General features: G+C 34.7%; 1 protein-coding gene across 1 annotated transcript in view; it reads right to left on the bottom strand.

Annotated features, from left to right (window-relative positions):
* Positions 1-17,876, bottom strand: part of DACH2 (dachshund family transcription factor 2) — a 764,445-nt gene that overhangs the window by 183,261 nt on the left and 563,308 nt on the right. The window contains 1 exon segment of the mRNA XM_042973956.1: positions 11,370-11,501. Coding sequence (XP_042829890.1) covers positions 11,370-11,501 — 132 coding nt within the window.

Raw genomic sequence — 17,876 nt, 5'->3', positions numbered from 1 at the left:
CTTACCTTTGGTTTGAATGTCTGATTTCCCATTTCTACTTGAACCACAAACATTCAGAAATACCATGCCCATAAATAGTAACAAGACCCTAAATGCTGTTAACTGATAGCTCCCTTGTCAATATCTACCTGTTTCTTTCTGGAAGGCACTAAAGTAAATCAAAAGGTTATAACCATGGAAATCAAAACAAGAGAAGTCATGCTCAGTGTGTGATCTCAAACAATTAAAGAGCATAACCAATTTAAGTCCTGAGGTAGGATACCCAAAAAGCATCAAGGACATACTACTCCTTGGATTATCAAACAAATTTCAGATCTAAAATTCTTGATATAAATTTCCACTTGCAAATGATCACTTGTGAAACTGTAGATTATTATTTTTCAGTGAGTAGAGATGTCATTTATGCAGACTCTTCCCACGTTTATTGAAGTATAATTGACAAAAAATATATAAGATATATGCTTGATAACTTGATATACATATACATTGTGAAATAATCCCATAATCAAGTGAATTAACCTATCACCTAACATAGTTAGCATTTTCTTTTTTTTTTTACTTTTTTTTGTAGTGAGAATACATAAGATCTTAGCAAATTTCAAGTCTATAATACAGTATTGTTAACTATACTCACATTGTTGTACATTAGATCTCCAAAACTTATTGATCTTGCATAACTGAAATATTGTATACCTTGACTGATATCTCTTCATTTTCCCACCCTCCAACTCCTGGTAACCGCTATTCTCTGCTTCCATGAGTTTGACTATTTTAGAATCCACATGTGAGTGAGATCATGTAGTATTTGACTTTCTGCATTTAGCTTTTTTCAGTTAGTTTAACATCCTCCAGGTTCATCTATGTTGTTGGAAATAGAAGGATTTGTATTTTTTACAGCTGAATAATATTCCAGTATATATCACACTTTTATTGATCTATTCATCTTTAGAAAGGTATTTAAATTGCTTCCATATCTTGGTTATTGTGAACAGTAATGCAATGAACACAGAAATGTAGATATTATCTTGAGGTCCTGATTTCATTTTCTTTGGATATATACCCATAAGTGAGATTGCTAGATCATAAGGTAGCTCTATTTTTAATTTTTTGAAGAACCACTATATTCTTTCCCATAATGGTAGTACCAATTTGCCTTATCAACAGTGTGCAAGAATTCCCTCTCTCCAAAACCTTGCCAATATTTGTCATCTTTTTGTCTTTCTGATAATAGCAATTCTAACAGGTATGAGATGGTATCTTATGGTTTTGACTTGCATTTCTGTGATTATTAGTGAAGTAGGGCACCATATCAAATAACTGTTGGTGATTGCATGTCTTCATTTGAGAAATGACTATTCAGGTAAATTGTCCATTTTTACCAGAATTATTTGGGGTTTCTTTGGGCTATAGAATTGTTTGATTTTCTTATATATTTTGAATTTTAACCCCTCATTAAATATATAGTTTACATATATTTTCTCCCACTCCATAGGTTGCCTTTTCACTCCGTTGATTGTTCGCTGTATAGAAGCGTTTTAGTTTTGGGAAATCACATTTGTCTATTTTTACTTTTTTTGCTGGTGCTTTTGGTGTCATAACCAAAAAAATTATTGCCCAGATCAATGTTAAGAAGGTTTTTTCTTATATTTTCTTTTTTCAAGTCTTACATTTTAGTTTTCATCTATTTTGAAATTATTCTTAATGTAATATTGGATTTTGTTTGCTAGTATTTTATTAAGAATATTTGCATAGACATTCATCAGGGATATTGGCCTATAGTTCTCTTTTTCAGCAGTCTTTATCTGGTTTTGTTATCAGGGTAATGGTGGCTTCAGAACATGAATTTGGAAGTTTCCTTCCTTTGCTATTTTTTTTTTGAATTTTGAGAAGAATAGGTATTAATTCTTTAAATGTTTGGTAGAAGTCACCTTTGAAGCCATCTGGCCATGGACTTTATTTTTTGGGTGATTTTTGATTACTGATTAAATTTCTTTGCTGGTTATCAGTCTGTTTAAGTTCTCTATTTCTTCCTATTTCAGTCTTCATAGTTTATATTTTTCTAGGAATTTATCCATTTCCTATATGTCTGTATTGCTATAAACCTCCTTCTTAGGACAACTCTTGCTGCATCCCAAAAGTTTTGGACCTCTTTGTTTGCATTTTCATTTGTTTACATGTATTTTTTAAATTTCTTCTTTTATTTCCTGGTTGACACATTCATTGTTTAATAGCATGGTGTGTAGCCTCCATGTTTGTGTGATCTTTTAATTTTTTTCTTGCAGTTGACATCAAGTTACATAGAATTGTGGTCAAAAATATGCATGATATAATCTCTATTTTTACTTGTTGAGGCCTCATTTGTGACCTAGTATGTGATCTAATATGGAGAAGTCCTATGTGCACTTCAAAAGAATATGTATTATGCTACTTTAAAATGAAATGTTCTGAATATATCTGTTAAGTACATCTAGTCCAGTGTGTTCTTCAAAGCCATTATTTTCTTGTTGATTTTCTGTTTAGATGGTCTGTCCATTGAAGTAAATGGAAAGTTAAAGTACCCTACGATAACTGTATTATTATCAATCGTTCTCTTTATATTTGTTATTGTTTTATACATTTGTCTGTTCCTATGTTGGTTGCAAAATATTTACAATTGTTAGATCTTCTTGTTGGATAGTCCCTCTAATTATGATACGCCCTTCTTCATCTCTTGTTGTAGTCTTTGGCTTAAAGTCTAGTTTGTCTGGGGGCACCTGGATGGCTGAGTTGGTCAAGCATCTGACTCTTGTCTTAGGCTCAGGTCATGATCTCACGGTTCCTAGGATCCAGCCCCACCTCTGTGCTGACAGCATGCAGTCTGCTTGGGATTGTATCTTTCCCTCTACCCTTCCCCCACTCATTCGCTGTCTCTGTCTCTGTCTCTGCCTCTCTCTCTCTCTCTCTCAAAATAAGTAAATAAACTTCTTTAAAAAATAAAGTCTAGGGTGCCTGGGTGGCTCTGTCAGTTAAGCATCTGACTTCAGCTCATGTCATGATCTCACAGTTCATGAGTTTGAGTCCCATATCGGGTGACCATGAGCCCCACTTCAGGTGAGACCCGCTTCTCTCTCTCTCTCTCTCTCTCTCTCTCTCTCTCTCTCTCTCTCTCTCTGTCCCTCACTCACTTGTCCCCCCACCACCTTCAAAAAATGAAGTCTACTTTGTCTGATAGAAATATTGCTACTCTGGCTTTCTTTTGATGTCCATTTTCATGGTATATGTTTCTTATTCCCCTGACTTTCAATCTGCAGGTGTTTTTAGGTCTAAAATTAGTCTCTTGTGGGCAGTATGTAGTTGCATCTTGGGTTTTTTTTTGACCCATTCCAATTCACTGTGTCTTTTGATTGGAACAGTAATTCCATTTAAATTCAAAGTAATTATTGATAGATGTTTTTAGTGCCATTTTAGTACATGTTTTGTCATTATTTCTGGAGATTTCCTCTGTTCTTTTGTTATTTTTTTTCCACTTTTGGTTTCTCCTTTCCAATTAGAGTCCCCTTTAATATTTCTGTAGGACTTATTTAGTGGTCACAAATTCCTTTAGTTTTTGTGTGTCTGGGAAACCCTTTATCTCTCCTTCTGTTCTGAATGATAACCTTGTTGTATAGATCATTCTTGGCTGAAGATTTTTTCTTATTTATCACTTTAATATATTATGTCACTCCTGTCTTGCTTGCCAAGTTTCTGTTGAGAAATCTCCAGCTAGACTTATGTGCCTTATCTTGTAAGTTAATGACTTCTTTTGTCTTGTTGCTTTTAAGACTTTTTCTTTATCACTATATTTTGCAAATTTAATTACAATATGCCATGCTGTGGGTCTACTTTTGTTGATTTTGGATCCTCCTGGATTTGGATCTGTTTCCTTCTCCAGATTAGGGACGTTTCAGCTTTTATTTCCTCACATAAATTTTCTGGCCCTTTGTCTCTCTCTTCTTCCTCTGAAACTCCTATAACATAAATGCTATTACATTTGATAGAATCACTGAGTTCCCTAAGTCTATTCTTGTCTTCCATGATTTTTCTTTCTTTTGTCCAGCTTCATCATTTTCCATTATTTTATCTTCTATAACAATTATTCATACCACCACATCTTCCAGCCTTGTGTCTTTGCATCAAGCCTGTTTTCAAACTGTTATTGCATTTTTATTCCTAAATTATTCTTTTTTAACAGTTTTATCACTGTGGTATGGGATTCCCTTGAGTCTCCATTCTTTTCTCAAGCCCAGTGAGTATCCTTATGATTTTTGCTTTAAATTCCTCATCAAGTATGTTACTTATATCTGTTTTGCTCAGATCTCTGACTGCAACCTTATCTTCTTCTTTCATTTGGGATGAATTCCTCCATCTTGGAATTTTGTTTAAGTCTCTGTCTTCTTCTCTGTCTCAGAAAAGCCCATTATGTTTCCTTTTCCTGAGAGTAATGGTTTTGTGAAGAGGAGGACATATAATTTCTAGGGCCTGGCACTTTAAGGAGTATTTCTGGTATTTGTTGTATTCCCCCCGCTGTTATGTTTTGGCTGCTCCATCCTTCAAGTCAATTGTTTGTAGAGACTCTCTTTGACTGCAGTGGGAAATATTTGGTCCTGGACCAGAATGTGGAGAGTTTTAATTAGGTGTGCTCTGATATGCTTGTGAAATGAATCCTGAACTACTTACACTAGAACTGAAGTCCTGAAGAACATCTGGTCAGGAGGCACGGTTTAGGCAGGGTTTTCTGCTCGTCTTCTTGTGAAGAGGCCCCCTGAGGGAGTCTTGACTGATAGAGGAATTCTGTCCAGAGGAAAGGATTGTGGTACTTGATCTAAACAAGTTAGGCAGCCACTGAGGGCACTGCATTGGTTCAAGTCTGTGGCTCTGTCTATATGTTGAGGGCCAAGGGAGGGAAATGAAGCTAACCACTTTCTTTGTTCCCAGAGACTTCTAGAATGTTGCCTTTCAGGGATGCACTTCAACGGAAGGAATAGTCTCCCCCTTATGTTTCCCAGGCCTACTTCATATCACCGTGTCCATGCCATCTGCTCACAGATTGTTTGACTGCTTTCTGTCCAGGAATAAGGCAGTGTCCTCAGGGTTGTATCCAAGCAAAGTCCACTGATTTTTTTAAACTTATTTATTTATTTTTAGAGAAAGAGAGATCATAATTGGTGGAGGGGCAGAGAGTGAGGAGGAGAGAGAATCCCGAGCAGGCCACACTGTCAGTGCAGAGCCTGACATGGGACTCAGTCCCACGAACCGTGAGATCATGACCTGTGTCAAAATCAACAGTTGGACGCTTAACCAACTGAGCCACTCAGGCTCACTAACATTTAAAACTCCATTCTTTGGGGCACCTGGGTGGCTTGGTCGGTTAAGCATCTGACTTCAGCTCAGGTCATGATCTCACACTCCGTGAGTTCGAGCCCCGTGTCAGGCTCTGTGCTGACAGCTCAGAGCCTGGAACCTATTTCAGATTCTGTGTCTCCCTCTCTCTCTGCCCCTCCCCTGTTCATGCTCTGTCTCTCTCCATCTCAAAAATAAATAAACGTTAAAAAAAATTTAAAAACAAAAAACAAAAAAAAACTCCATTCTTTAAGCCCTGATGGTTACAAGAACTCATGAAAATCAATTCTTCTCTTTTTCTCAGCTAATGGCTTTGGGGAAATATTCTCCTTGTGCATTCCCCTGTATGCTCTGTTATATCGCACCTTTATTTGTGACTACAGCTCCTGCCCCTTCTCAGCACTTGTAACATGTTTCTCCCAGAAACCATGTCTCTATACTTCCTACCTTCTTTGAAGTGATTTCTTCTCTCCCTGTAGATATGGAGTTTGTTCCGTCAGTCTTCAGGTTGATTTCTGGGGTATTTAGAATTATTTGATTGTTGTCTTGTTGTGTTCATGGGACTAGAAGAACCAAGATTCCTCCTACTCCTTTGCCACTTCCCCTTTCCCTCCTCTTATAATCATTACTTTAAATTCTCTATCAGACATATTATTTGCCTCCATATCACTTAGATCTCTTGCTGTGGTTTTGTCCTATTCTTCCATCTGAGAAATATTCCTCTACATCATTTTGTCTAACTCTCTGTATCTGTTTCTCTGTGTTAGGAAGGTCAACTACATCTCCTGCTCTTGAATATCGTGGGTGGGGTGCACAATTTTAACAAGGTGGATCTGGTACTTTGCCAGAGGGGATTTGTCTCTGCTGAGGATATCAGAGGCATCCTGGTCTGCTCTACAAAGCACACAACTATTTTTGTGTGCAGATCTTCTTCCACAGGGAACTCACACTGCCATATAGGCCATTCAGGTAAGGAACATGGTGTCTACAAATTTTGAGCACTCATCTTCTTCCATAAAGGATGAACAGCTGATGCCAAACCCAGGGTTGTTAATGTGATATATCACATTGACTGTTGTGTTAATATTGAACCACACTTGCAAACCTAGAATACATCCCACTTGGCTGGATCTTTTTTTTTTTTTAATCCTTTCAGCCACTTGGTGCTTTTTAATTAGTGAGTTTAACCCATTTACATTTAATTAATTATTTATAGGTAATGACTTACTCTTTCCATTTTGTTAATGTTTTGTTGTTATTGTTTTATACTTGTTTTATCCTTCTCTTCCTCTCTTGCTGCCTTTCTTTGATATTTGTTGGGTTGTTTTATGAGTGATTTTCTTTGATCCTTTTGTCTTTATCTTTTGTGTATCTCTCATAGCTTTTTACTTTCTGTTTAAAGTAGGTGTGTATAAAATATGTACTTTCAATTTTTATTTTAAGTTAATATCAATTTAATTTCTATTACATAAAAAACTCTCCACTTTTACTTTCCCACACACTTTCTGTAGTCAGAGTTTGCTTCTTTTTATATCATGTATTCATTAACAAATTTTTATCATTTAATTTTATATTAGGTTTAAAAATTATTTATGCACCATTACAGTAGTACATTAATCTTCATTTATATATTTAGCTTTACCAGTGATATTTATGCATTTCTATAATTTAAAATTGATGTTTAGTGTGTTTTAATTTTAATTTTAGGAACTCCCTTAAGCATGTGTTTAAGGCAATTCTAATGGTGATGATGAAATCCCTCAGTTTTTGTTTATTTTGGAAAAACTATTCTATATTTTTTGTTTTTATTTATTTTTAAATATTTATTTATTTATCTGGAGAGAGAGAGAGAGAGAGTGAGTGACGGTCTGAGAGAGAGAGACACCCAAGCAAGCTCCACACCGTCAGTGCAGAGTCATATGGGGAGCTCAAACTCACAAACTGTGAGATCATGACATGAGCTGAAATAAATAGTTGGATACTTCTTTATTTTTTAAAATACAATGTTTCCAGTTACAGTATTTTTGGCATGAAATTTGTTTTTAGTACTTTACATATATCATCCTATTCTGTTCTGTCCTGCAAAGTTTCTGCTGAGAAATTCACTTATATTTTATGATTTCTTCATATATAACAAATTGTTTTTCCCTTGTTACTTTCAAAATTCTTGCCCAGTCCTTGACCTCTGATAATCTGAATATAATGTGTCTCATTGTAGTCTTCATTGGATCGATAATATTTAAGGATTTTTTAAGTTTATTTTTGAAAAAGAGAGAGAGAGGAAGAGGGAGGGAGGGAGAGGGAAAAAGAGAAAGAGAGAGAGCGTGAGCAGAGGAGGCTCAGAGAGAGGGAGACAGAATCCTCAGCAGGCTCTGCACTGCCAGAGCAGAGCCTGAAATGAGGCTTGAACTCACAAACTGTGAAATCATGACTTGAGCCAAAATCAAGAGTTGGATGCTTAACTGACTGAGTCACCCAGCAGCCCGAGGATTTTTGAGCTTCATTAACCTGGATGTTAATTTCTTTCCCTAGATTTATTTTTTTTTCTTTCATTATTTCTTTAAATAAACTTTTCCCCTCAGGGGCGCCTGGGTGGCGCAGTCGGTTAAGCGTCCGACTTCAGCCAGGTCACGATCTCGCGGTCCGTGAGTTCGAGCCCCGCGTCAGGCTCTGGGCTGACGGCTCGGAGCCTGGAGCCTGTTTCCGATTCTGTGTCTCCCTCTCTCTCTGCCCCTCCCCCGTTCATGCTCTGTCTCTCTCTGTCCCAAAAATAAATAAAAAAACGTTGAAAAAAAAAATTAAATAAACTTTTCCCCTCATTCTTTCTCTTTTCTCCCTCTGGGACTCAAATGATGCATTTATCAGTGCAAGAAAAACAATAAATCCTGAAATTCTATAAATCCTGTAGGTTTTCTTTCCTTTGTTTCCTTTTTTCCTGTTTCTTCTCTGACTGGAAAATTTCAAACGACCTATCTTCAAGTTCACAGTTCCTTCCTTCTGATTGATCATGCCCGATATTTAATCTTTCAATTCCAGATTGGAATCTGCTAGATTCTCTTATTGATTTCTATCTCTTTGTTGAACTCTTCATTTTGTTCATGTATTGTTTTACTGATTTCCTTGAGTTGCTTAATCGTGTCTTATAATTCATTCAGCTTTCATAAAACAATTATTATGTAATTATTATTTGGATTTGTCAAATTTGTCAGGTAAGTCATAGATCTCCATGTCTTTGGGGTCAGTGAAAAACTATTTTGTTCCTTTGGTGGTGATAGTTATCGATGTTTCATGTTCTATATGAGTTTGCATTTCTGTCTGCACATTTGAGGCAATAGGCAGCTCTTTCAGACCTTATGGACTCACTTCAGTGGGAAAAGACCTTCACATGCAGGTGGCTACTAAGACATTGGCTGGCTGTGGTGTGGCAGCTTTGGCCTTAGGAGAGTGCAATGGCAGCTCCAGATCTAGGAATGAGGAGGGCAGGGCAGTGTTGATTTTGTGAAATTCCATCAGGTGAGGTTACCTTTTGAAGTGAATGTGAGGTTGTTTGTCAGACAAATCTGTGGGTGTCTGTGGTGACAAAGAGAGCTGCTGTAGTCCTCAGTGGCAAATACTGCTGAAGTCCTCCTGCTCTCCCTTCCCCCTATATGGGTAAGTTATGACCATGGGGATCCCTCTTGATAACAGAATCTAGTGTTCAGGTATGCACATGGCAGCAGTGCTCATTTATAGACTTAGAAATTCTCAGGGACTTCTTCATTTAAATATCTATCATCATCATCATCATCATCACCATCACCATCATTATCATTATCATTATCATTATTTTTTATATCTACTTACCTTCATTACGTCAAGATACAGATAGATTTCAATCTCTGCATGGTCAAACACAGTGACTACTCTAATTCCATTTCTATAGCTCCAAGTATAACATTATACATAAATGGGAACCTAATACTTTGTTTTATCACAATGACAGATATTTGGAGGTAGGCCACATTATATTTAGTCAGGAAAATTAACTACTTATCAATTCAGAAATTAGGTTACCAGTATATTTCTCAAAATATTTTTGTTATCTTGTTAAAAAAGGAACAACATAAAATTTTTGTCCAAAATATTTTTCATAAACTGGTATACCTAAGAAAAGCATGGAAGAAATTACTGCTTGAACTCCCAGTAATTTTTATTGGTACAAAAATCTTTATATAGAAGATATTTCCTGTCAAATGTTGGTCACTTGTAAGACACTGTAAGATTTGAAAGCTAGTATGAGGTAAGAGGTGTTAGGATTAGTAAACTGATTATCAGTTTATCAGTGTCTCCTCATCATAAAAACAACTTTTATCTGAAAAAAATGATAAAATAAAATATCTGCTACAAAACAGCATTAAAGATGAGGAATAATGTGAATAAAGCAGACTTTGGACTTAACCAGACAGGAGACTGAAACATAGCTCTGCTAGTTTCTATCTTCCTGAGTATGAGTAAAGCTGAAACATACTGTGCCTGTGTTTCCTGATCTGCATATGGGAGTATTGAAAATGCTTTTCCTTCTGGAAATTTGGTAAGAATTAAGTAACACAAAAGATAGATGAATAAATTCTGCACAACACTGAGATTATAGTTAACTATACTGTATTATACACTTGAAAGTTGCTAAGATACTAGATCTTACCGTTTCTCACCACACACAAAAAAAATAATGTGACGTGATGGAGGTGTTAGTTAACACTATCATTTAATTATATTGCAATATATAAGTATAAGAAACCAACACATTGTGCACTTTAAGCGTACACAATGTTATATTCTAATTATATCTACATAAAAAATGTTTGGAACTAAAGAAGAAACATGGGAGATACTTAGTACCTAATAACTGGTAACTCCTTAGTGTTGTAGTTCTTTGTTTAGTTTTAATTTTAGTATTATCTATGTGTTGCTTCCAGCTAAAACAAATTCAGTAAAAGAATGCATTTTTTTCCATTGATTCCTGAATGTGAGAACTGGTTGAAGAACAACTCCCACTCTATAGTTCGCCATGATCATTTCAATTTTAGATGAGTAGAGCTATGCTATATTAAAGTCAAGGTAGTTTATCCTACTGATCTGAGTCAATTATTTCCCTCTTTAATTAACATTTTTCCCCTCCAAGATAAGACTCAACCATGCTTACACTTTTAGGAGCCTAAAAGAACAGAGATAATACTGCTACCAATATGTCTATCACATTACATAGAATTTAGCTGCAGAGTTAGTTTGGAAACCTATGGCTCCTAAGACCATTTTTGGTTGCCCTTTCTCATTTTCCACTAAAATTAAAACTTTTTCATTTATTTATGCATCCGTTAATGCATGTTGATAGTTAAAATCCAAGTTACTTCCAAAAGAGATCTGAGGGGTGGTCTTATGATCAAAACCGAAGTACAATTATCACATGGTAAAGGAGGAAAAACAAATAGCAAGAAGAGAGGGTATATTCCACTTCACAGGTCTCTTTCTGTTCTATTCCTTCCTTTTTTTCTTTGTTTTCTACTTGTTCTACCTCTTTTCCTTAGCCCCTTCCAATGACTTAAGTATGCCAGCACCTTTACTTAGCTAAGGAGGTGGCACTCCACCTAAAGTGACTGCAGCTGAGCCAAGGCGGATTCTCAGACATGCCTCTAAGTGGCAGATTGTTTAGAGAAAGCTGAAGTAAGAAGCATAGGCTGAAACTGAAGGGAACATCCTTTCACAGGCAGAAGGTAAAATAGCACTATAAAAATTAGTAATTAATTCCACTACCAAAAAAATGAAGATAACTGAATGTTTCCTGGAATGTAATTATAACCTGTAATGGTTTTCTAGTTTCGCTGTACTAGAGGGAGGGCTAAGCATTCTTCTGCAGTAACTGCTTTTAATCAACATATACAAGTGATTCTCTCTTCTCTCCCTCATCCCTCCTCTCTCCAATCTCAGAATATTTTAGTAAGACTCACCTGCCTTGTAATCCTGAAGACACTCACCTGTATTAGAATTAAGATCATCAGGCTCTGATTCAGTCCCATTTTGGTTTCCATTTCCCTGAAGAGTGTTCATTGCCATAAGCTTCATCTTCTGCAGCTTCATTGTCTCAGCCATTGCTGCAGCTGTTATACCTAAAATCAGAACCATTCCTTTTATAATGGGGACTATTTCTTAATGTAACTGAAGGCTGTATACATTTGTTTAACGGGTCTGTTCTGCATAGCACAAGCCAAAAGAAAACCCATGTTTAATTTATGAATAATATCCTTTAGCAAAGTAATTTTCAACTCCTGTTATTACTACATCTTACAATGGACAGTTTAAAACTCAAAAAAAAAATCATTAAATGTATATTAAATTCCATCTAAAATAATATTGTCAGAAGAAAATCTGTGAAATACTTGATGAAAATACTTTCCAGTGAGTATTACTGTAGGGACTTCTGCTAAAGGATGAACTGACTTGGCTGTGAGAATTATCTTAGAAGTGAGGGGGAAAGATGGGGGAGGATTATTTCAGATTCTCTTTCTACCTTTTACCTTCCTTATGCTTTTACATTGAGAGACCAAATAAATGAAAACATGGCATGAAACCTCTGAATGTATACCACCCCCTGTAGTATAATTACATTCTTTTGTATTGATATGAAGCAATTATTTTTTAAAACTCTGTATAATGGTATAAATAGGTAGAAATAAAAAACTCAAAGAGAAAATTTGAGTGCTTAAATTTGAAACTGTTTCTCCTAGGAAGTCTATACCAGGCAGTATCATAAAGACATATAGGAAAATGTATACTAAAAATGGAACAAGCCATACTCCAGTAATGTCCTCCAAAATATCTACTGAATTCAACTTAATTATTTGTATATACTGCCTAAATTCCTAACCATCTATTGGTGCACTGGTGCCATGGGCCAAAAAGGAAAAAAAAAACTGGCCAATTTAAAACACAGTGTGTATTGCAGGCATATGCATATTAACTAGAATTTAAATAAAATTTTGAAAAAATGAAAAAACTAAAACACAGCCTTTTGGAATTCAATTAAATCTATTCTCCCATGCAAATACAAATCAAGGAAAATAAGACATATATTAGTTGTGGTAAAAAGAAAATCACTGCCATCATCACAAGAATCTTATTCTAAAGGGTAGGGTTTACCCTTATGAAAGGTGTAAGGGGAAGTAAGTAAAGCCTATAATATCTAACTGTGTTAGGTATTGGGATAATCAATAAGTTTCTATTTTGCCATCCTGTACTCTTTACAATGCATGGAAAACTCCAAATGAAGTGAACATTTCACTACATTAGCCCATCTATAAATTATGGCAAAGAAATAATCTGAAAGAAATTGCTTTAGTTTCAGAATTGAAGATATACATTTGTACATTATATAGGTGATCCCAGAGATTTTCTTGCCATATTTAGCTTTACAGAATTCCAGACCCTCAATGACCTGCCCACCATCAAAGGGTAACTCTAGGATGAAAATATGATGGGAATGATTTAAATAAACCAAAGGACTGCCAGGGCTGAGTGCCTCATAACCCAAGACGTATCAGGAAAAGTGTCCAGAATTTACATCAACTACTCTATTAATCCAGACTGCATCCTGAGTATGACAATTATTAAATTATTTGTTGTTTAATTATTGGTAGTGCAAGTAGTAGATTTTTGTGAACAATATATAGATTTGTATTGTGAAAAACAAAAGTCAGCAAAATATGTTATAGGCAGAATTCCAGATAAAATGTGTCTTATGCAATGACACTAAGACAATTAATGAGCAAGAGTTCCCACATATTTTTAATTCATAGAAAAGATAGAAAGTTCCAATATCTATGCATTTTTTCAACCAAATGTTATCTGTATGGTATCATTGAAAACAATATCAGCAAACAAATTCAGAAAATAATATTAAGGTAGTAAAGAATCAAAATATGCTAACATTACAAAGACATTTCAGAATTACCTAGTTCAATCTCTTCCTTTTGAGGATGAGGAAATAGTCTCACAGTTAAGTGTCATAGGTCAAGTATTTAGAGGGAGATATAAAGCAAAATTCAACTTTCCTGATGGGACCTGGATATATTTGCTAAAGTACTGAAGTATCTCAAACAACAGCTAATGACGAAATAGATTGGGAAGATGGCAAAGTAGGACACCCTTGAGCTGACCCCATCCCATGTTACAACTAGATATCATCCACATCCAAGTCAATCCAGAGGATAATAGATCAAACTCCACAACTAAATAGAGAAAAGAGATTGCATATGAAATGTTATGAAGGTCAGAAATATGGAGGGAGGTTACCCAGAAAAGCAATGGAGCTGCCTGCACAGAGAGGGCAATGAGCCCTCACACCAAAGAGCTCATATGGGGAAGACTAATCCCATAACAATGGGCTCTAAGACCATTTATCCCTGATGTGGGGTAGGAGGGCATTGAGGAGGGCACCTGTTGGGATGAGCACTGGGTGTTGTATGGAGACCAATTTGACAATAAATTTCATATTTTAAAAAAATCAAGCAAGCTTAATATGTAATAGACTTTATTTCTAATATTGTACTCAGATTTTGAAGAATGATTCCTGAAATTATATTCAAAACAATAGAAAAAGGAGGGGGTGCCTGGGTGGGTCAGTCAGTTAAGCGACTGACTTTTGATTTCAGCTCAGGTCATGATCTCACACTTTGTGAGTTTAAGCCTCATGTTGAGCTCTGTGCTGACCACACAGAGCCTGCTTCAGATTCTACGTCACCCTCTCTTGCTGCCCCTCCCCCACTTGCTCTTTCTCAAAAATAAATAAACATGTAAAAAATAGAAAAAGGAAAAATATGATATTGGGGACATTAAGAAAAGTATGTATTTTGGATACTAACTTTTCATTGAATATGTAATTTGCAAATATCTTCTCCCATTCTGTAGCTTGCCTTTTAATTTTCTTGATTGGTAAAACTCAACACCCCCCCCCCCAAATAATCCAATCAAAAAATGAGAAGAAAACATGAATAGACATTTTTCCAAAGAAGACATACAGATGACCAACAGACACATGAAAAGATGCTCAACATCACTCATCAACAGGGAAATGCAAATCAAAACTACAATGAGATATTTTCTCACACCTATCAGAATGACTAAAATCAGTAACACAGGAAACAACAGGTGTTGATGAGGATGTGGAGAAAGGAGAACCCTCTTCACTGTTGATGGTAATGCAACTGGTGCAACCACTCTGGAAAAGAGTATGGAGGTTCCCCAAAAAGTTAAAAATAATTATCCTATAATTCAGCAATTGAACTACTACGTATTTACCTCAAAATACAAAAATACTAATTCAAGGGGATACTTGCACTCCAATGTTTATAGCAGCATTATCTACAATAGCCAAACTATTTATTGATGAATGGATAAAGAAGTTTTGGCATATTTATACAATGGAATATTACTCACCCTTAAAAAAGAATGAAGTCCTGCCATTTACAACATAGATGGAGTTAGAGTATTATGCTAAGAGTATTAAACTAAGTATTTTGCTAACAAGTTGCTCAGAGAAAGACAAAATTTAATTTCACTCATATATGGAATTTAATAAACAAAACAAACAAGCAAAAGGAAAAAAATAGAAAGAAGTAAACCAAAAAACAGACTCTTAACTATAGAGAAGAAACTAATGGTTACCAGAAGGGAAGTGGGTGGGGACATGGGTTAAATTGGTGATGGGGATTAAGGAGTGCACTTGTGAAGCACAGGGTGCTTTATGGAAGTATTGAATCACTGTATGGTACTTCTGAAAGTCATATTACACTGTATGTTAACTAACTAGAATTTAAATAAAAGCTTAAAAAATAAGTTTGTTTTTGCAAACACGAATAATCGTTTATTTTCTACAAATATTGGTAACATTTGTATCAGCCCTCACATGGCAAATGTTAAGCACACATAAAGTAACCAAATATCATTATAAAAAGTACCTTTCCTGTCATCAAAAACATCTCAAATACAAGTATTATTTTAAAAATGTAATTTCTTAAAACAGAATCAGGAATTGTTTTTTACTTAAAAAATATAGTTTGAAACATTGTATCCTGAAGTAAGCTAGTGTATTAAAACATTAGCTTATAATGAAAACTTTTGCCTTGAACTCTGGTTCCACCATTACTTATGTGAATGGCCCAAGATATTAACTTCTACTTATTTCACTTTCCCTATCTGCCAAATGAGACAACTTTCAATTCCTTTAGAATTACTGGGAAAACTAATTTAGATAATGTGTATTAGAGAAACTATCATATAGCCAGAAACAATATATGAGCTCAATGAGCATTATTTTGTTGATTCAGTGCCAAATATACTACTCTATTTTGTTAATTTTGAATAAAATAGAAAAATGCAGTAGTCACCGTTATGTAAAAACTATTCTGTGTTTCTGTTTGTTTTTATCTATGATATATAATATCGTATAGATATAAAATAAATGTGTCTTGTACATAGTGTAATATATATACTTATTTCAATGATCCAAGCCTAGTTTGAACTACTTTGTAGAAATTTTCTGATGTTTAATTGATATTATATATTAAATATGTTTTACGTAAACTGTATATAGATGTAAACTATTATTAATATTGATCTTTAAATGGCCAAATACGTGTGTAGATGATATTATGCAAAATTAAAAGGCAATATTTGGAGTTCCAGATTTTTCATAAGTAGTTTCAACATTCTGTACTTTACTATTCGATTTCTCATATCTAACTATGTTTCATCTAACTCTCAATTCTACTCCAGTTATTTAGAAATATATACATTTTAAAATGAAAAGTTTTGGCAATTTTAGGGAAAAGGTATTTATATTTGCTCATTTATAGAATCCACATGGAATTTTCCACTGAAGTTGTCTTCCTTCATGTTTTTAATTTTACTTACAACATCTGTTAGGTCATTTTTAATGTATACAGAATCATCTCTCATCATGACTTAGGTTCAGTTCTGGCTTTTAATTTTAAAAATGGAGGGGAAGGGGGAAAAAAAGTTAGAGACAGAGGGAGCCAAACCATAAGAGACTCTTAAAAACTGAGAACAATCTGAAGGTTGATGGGGGGTGGGAGGGCGGGGAGTGTGGGTGAAGGGTATTGAGAAGAGCACCTGTTGGGATGAGCACTGGGTGTTGTATGGAAACCAATTTGACAATACTTTTCATATTAAAAAATAAAAATAAAAATGCTTTTATTGTGTAGAAGAAACACACTTTATTTTTTTTGTAGTTTTATTTATTTTAAAACTCCAGTATAATTAATGTACAGTGTTATATTAGTTTCAGGTGTACTATATAATGATTCATCAATTGTATACATTACTCAATGCTTATCATAAGTGTATTCTTAATCATCAATTGTATACATTACTCAATGCTTATCATAAGTGTATTCTTAATCCCCTTCACTTATTTCACTGATCCCTCCAACCTCCTCCCCTCCAGAAACCACCAGTTTGTTCTATATGTCTCTGTTTTTTGTCTTTGTTCACATTTTTTAAATTTTTTATGTTTATTAAATTCCACATAAGTGAAATCATATTGAATTTGTCTTACTCTGACTTATTTAACTTAGCATAATGCCATGTAGACCAATCTATGTTGTTGCACATGGCAAAATTTTATTTTTTTATGGCTGATTAATAATCCATATCACATCTTCTTTATCCATTTATCTATCAATGGACAGTTGGGTTACTTCCATATTTTTCCTAGTGTAAATGATGCTGCAATACATATATGTGTGCATATATCTTTTCAAATTAGTGTTTTTGTATTCTCTGTGTATGTACCCAGTAATGGAGTTACTGAAACATATGGTAATTCTATTTTTAATTTTTTGAGGAACCTCCATATTGCTTTCCATAGTGGATGCACAGTTTTAGCTTTTTAAATCTCACACTTCGTATCATGCATTTTCTCCCATATAGTCCAGCTCTTCATATCGATTTATAATTTTCTATGAAAATGTGTATGATAATTTAAAGTGAATTCCTTTCAATTGGAAAATTTTTGTCAGTCCTTGTAAAGAAGTTTGATCATCAAATATAACCAGGATATTGAAAATATTCTTGTAAAATAAGGAAGAGAAGATGAAATATTTAAATGCCTGTTGATTCAGTCTTTTAAGAACTCTACCACCTGAAGGCACAAAATAATTTTCTGTAAAAATGTTTTGAGAAAGCCACATCCACTGTATTGGAATATCTATGTTTAGAGTTGAGTAACTGACCTATGTAATATTTTATCTTCTACCATGTATTCCTGGAAAACAGACTACATTCCCAGGTAAATATTCTGTGTGAATTTATTTTTACTGGACTCAGCAGGGATAAGGAAGGATATGAAAGAAATGTTCTGTTTTTAAATTGAAGTATATTCATTCATCAGATGAATGGATAAGGAAATTGTGGTTTATATACACAATGGAATACTACTTGGCAATGAGAAAGAATGAAATATGACC

This window comes from Panthera tigris, chromosome X (genome assembly GCF_018350195.1).
Source record: "Panthera tigris isolate Pti1 chromosome X, P.tigris_Pti1_mat1.1, whole genome shotgun sequence".
In the NCBI taxonomy this organism is placed as follows: domain Eukaryota; kingdom Metazoa; phylum Chordata; class Mammalia; order Carnivora; family Felidae; genus Panthera; species Panthera tigris.
Note: the sequence above shows the minus strand (reverse complement) of the source record. Positions and strands in the feature narration are given on the sequence as shown.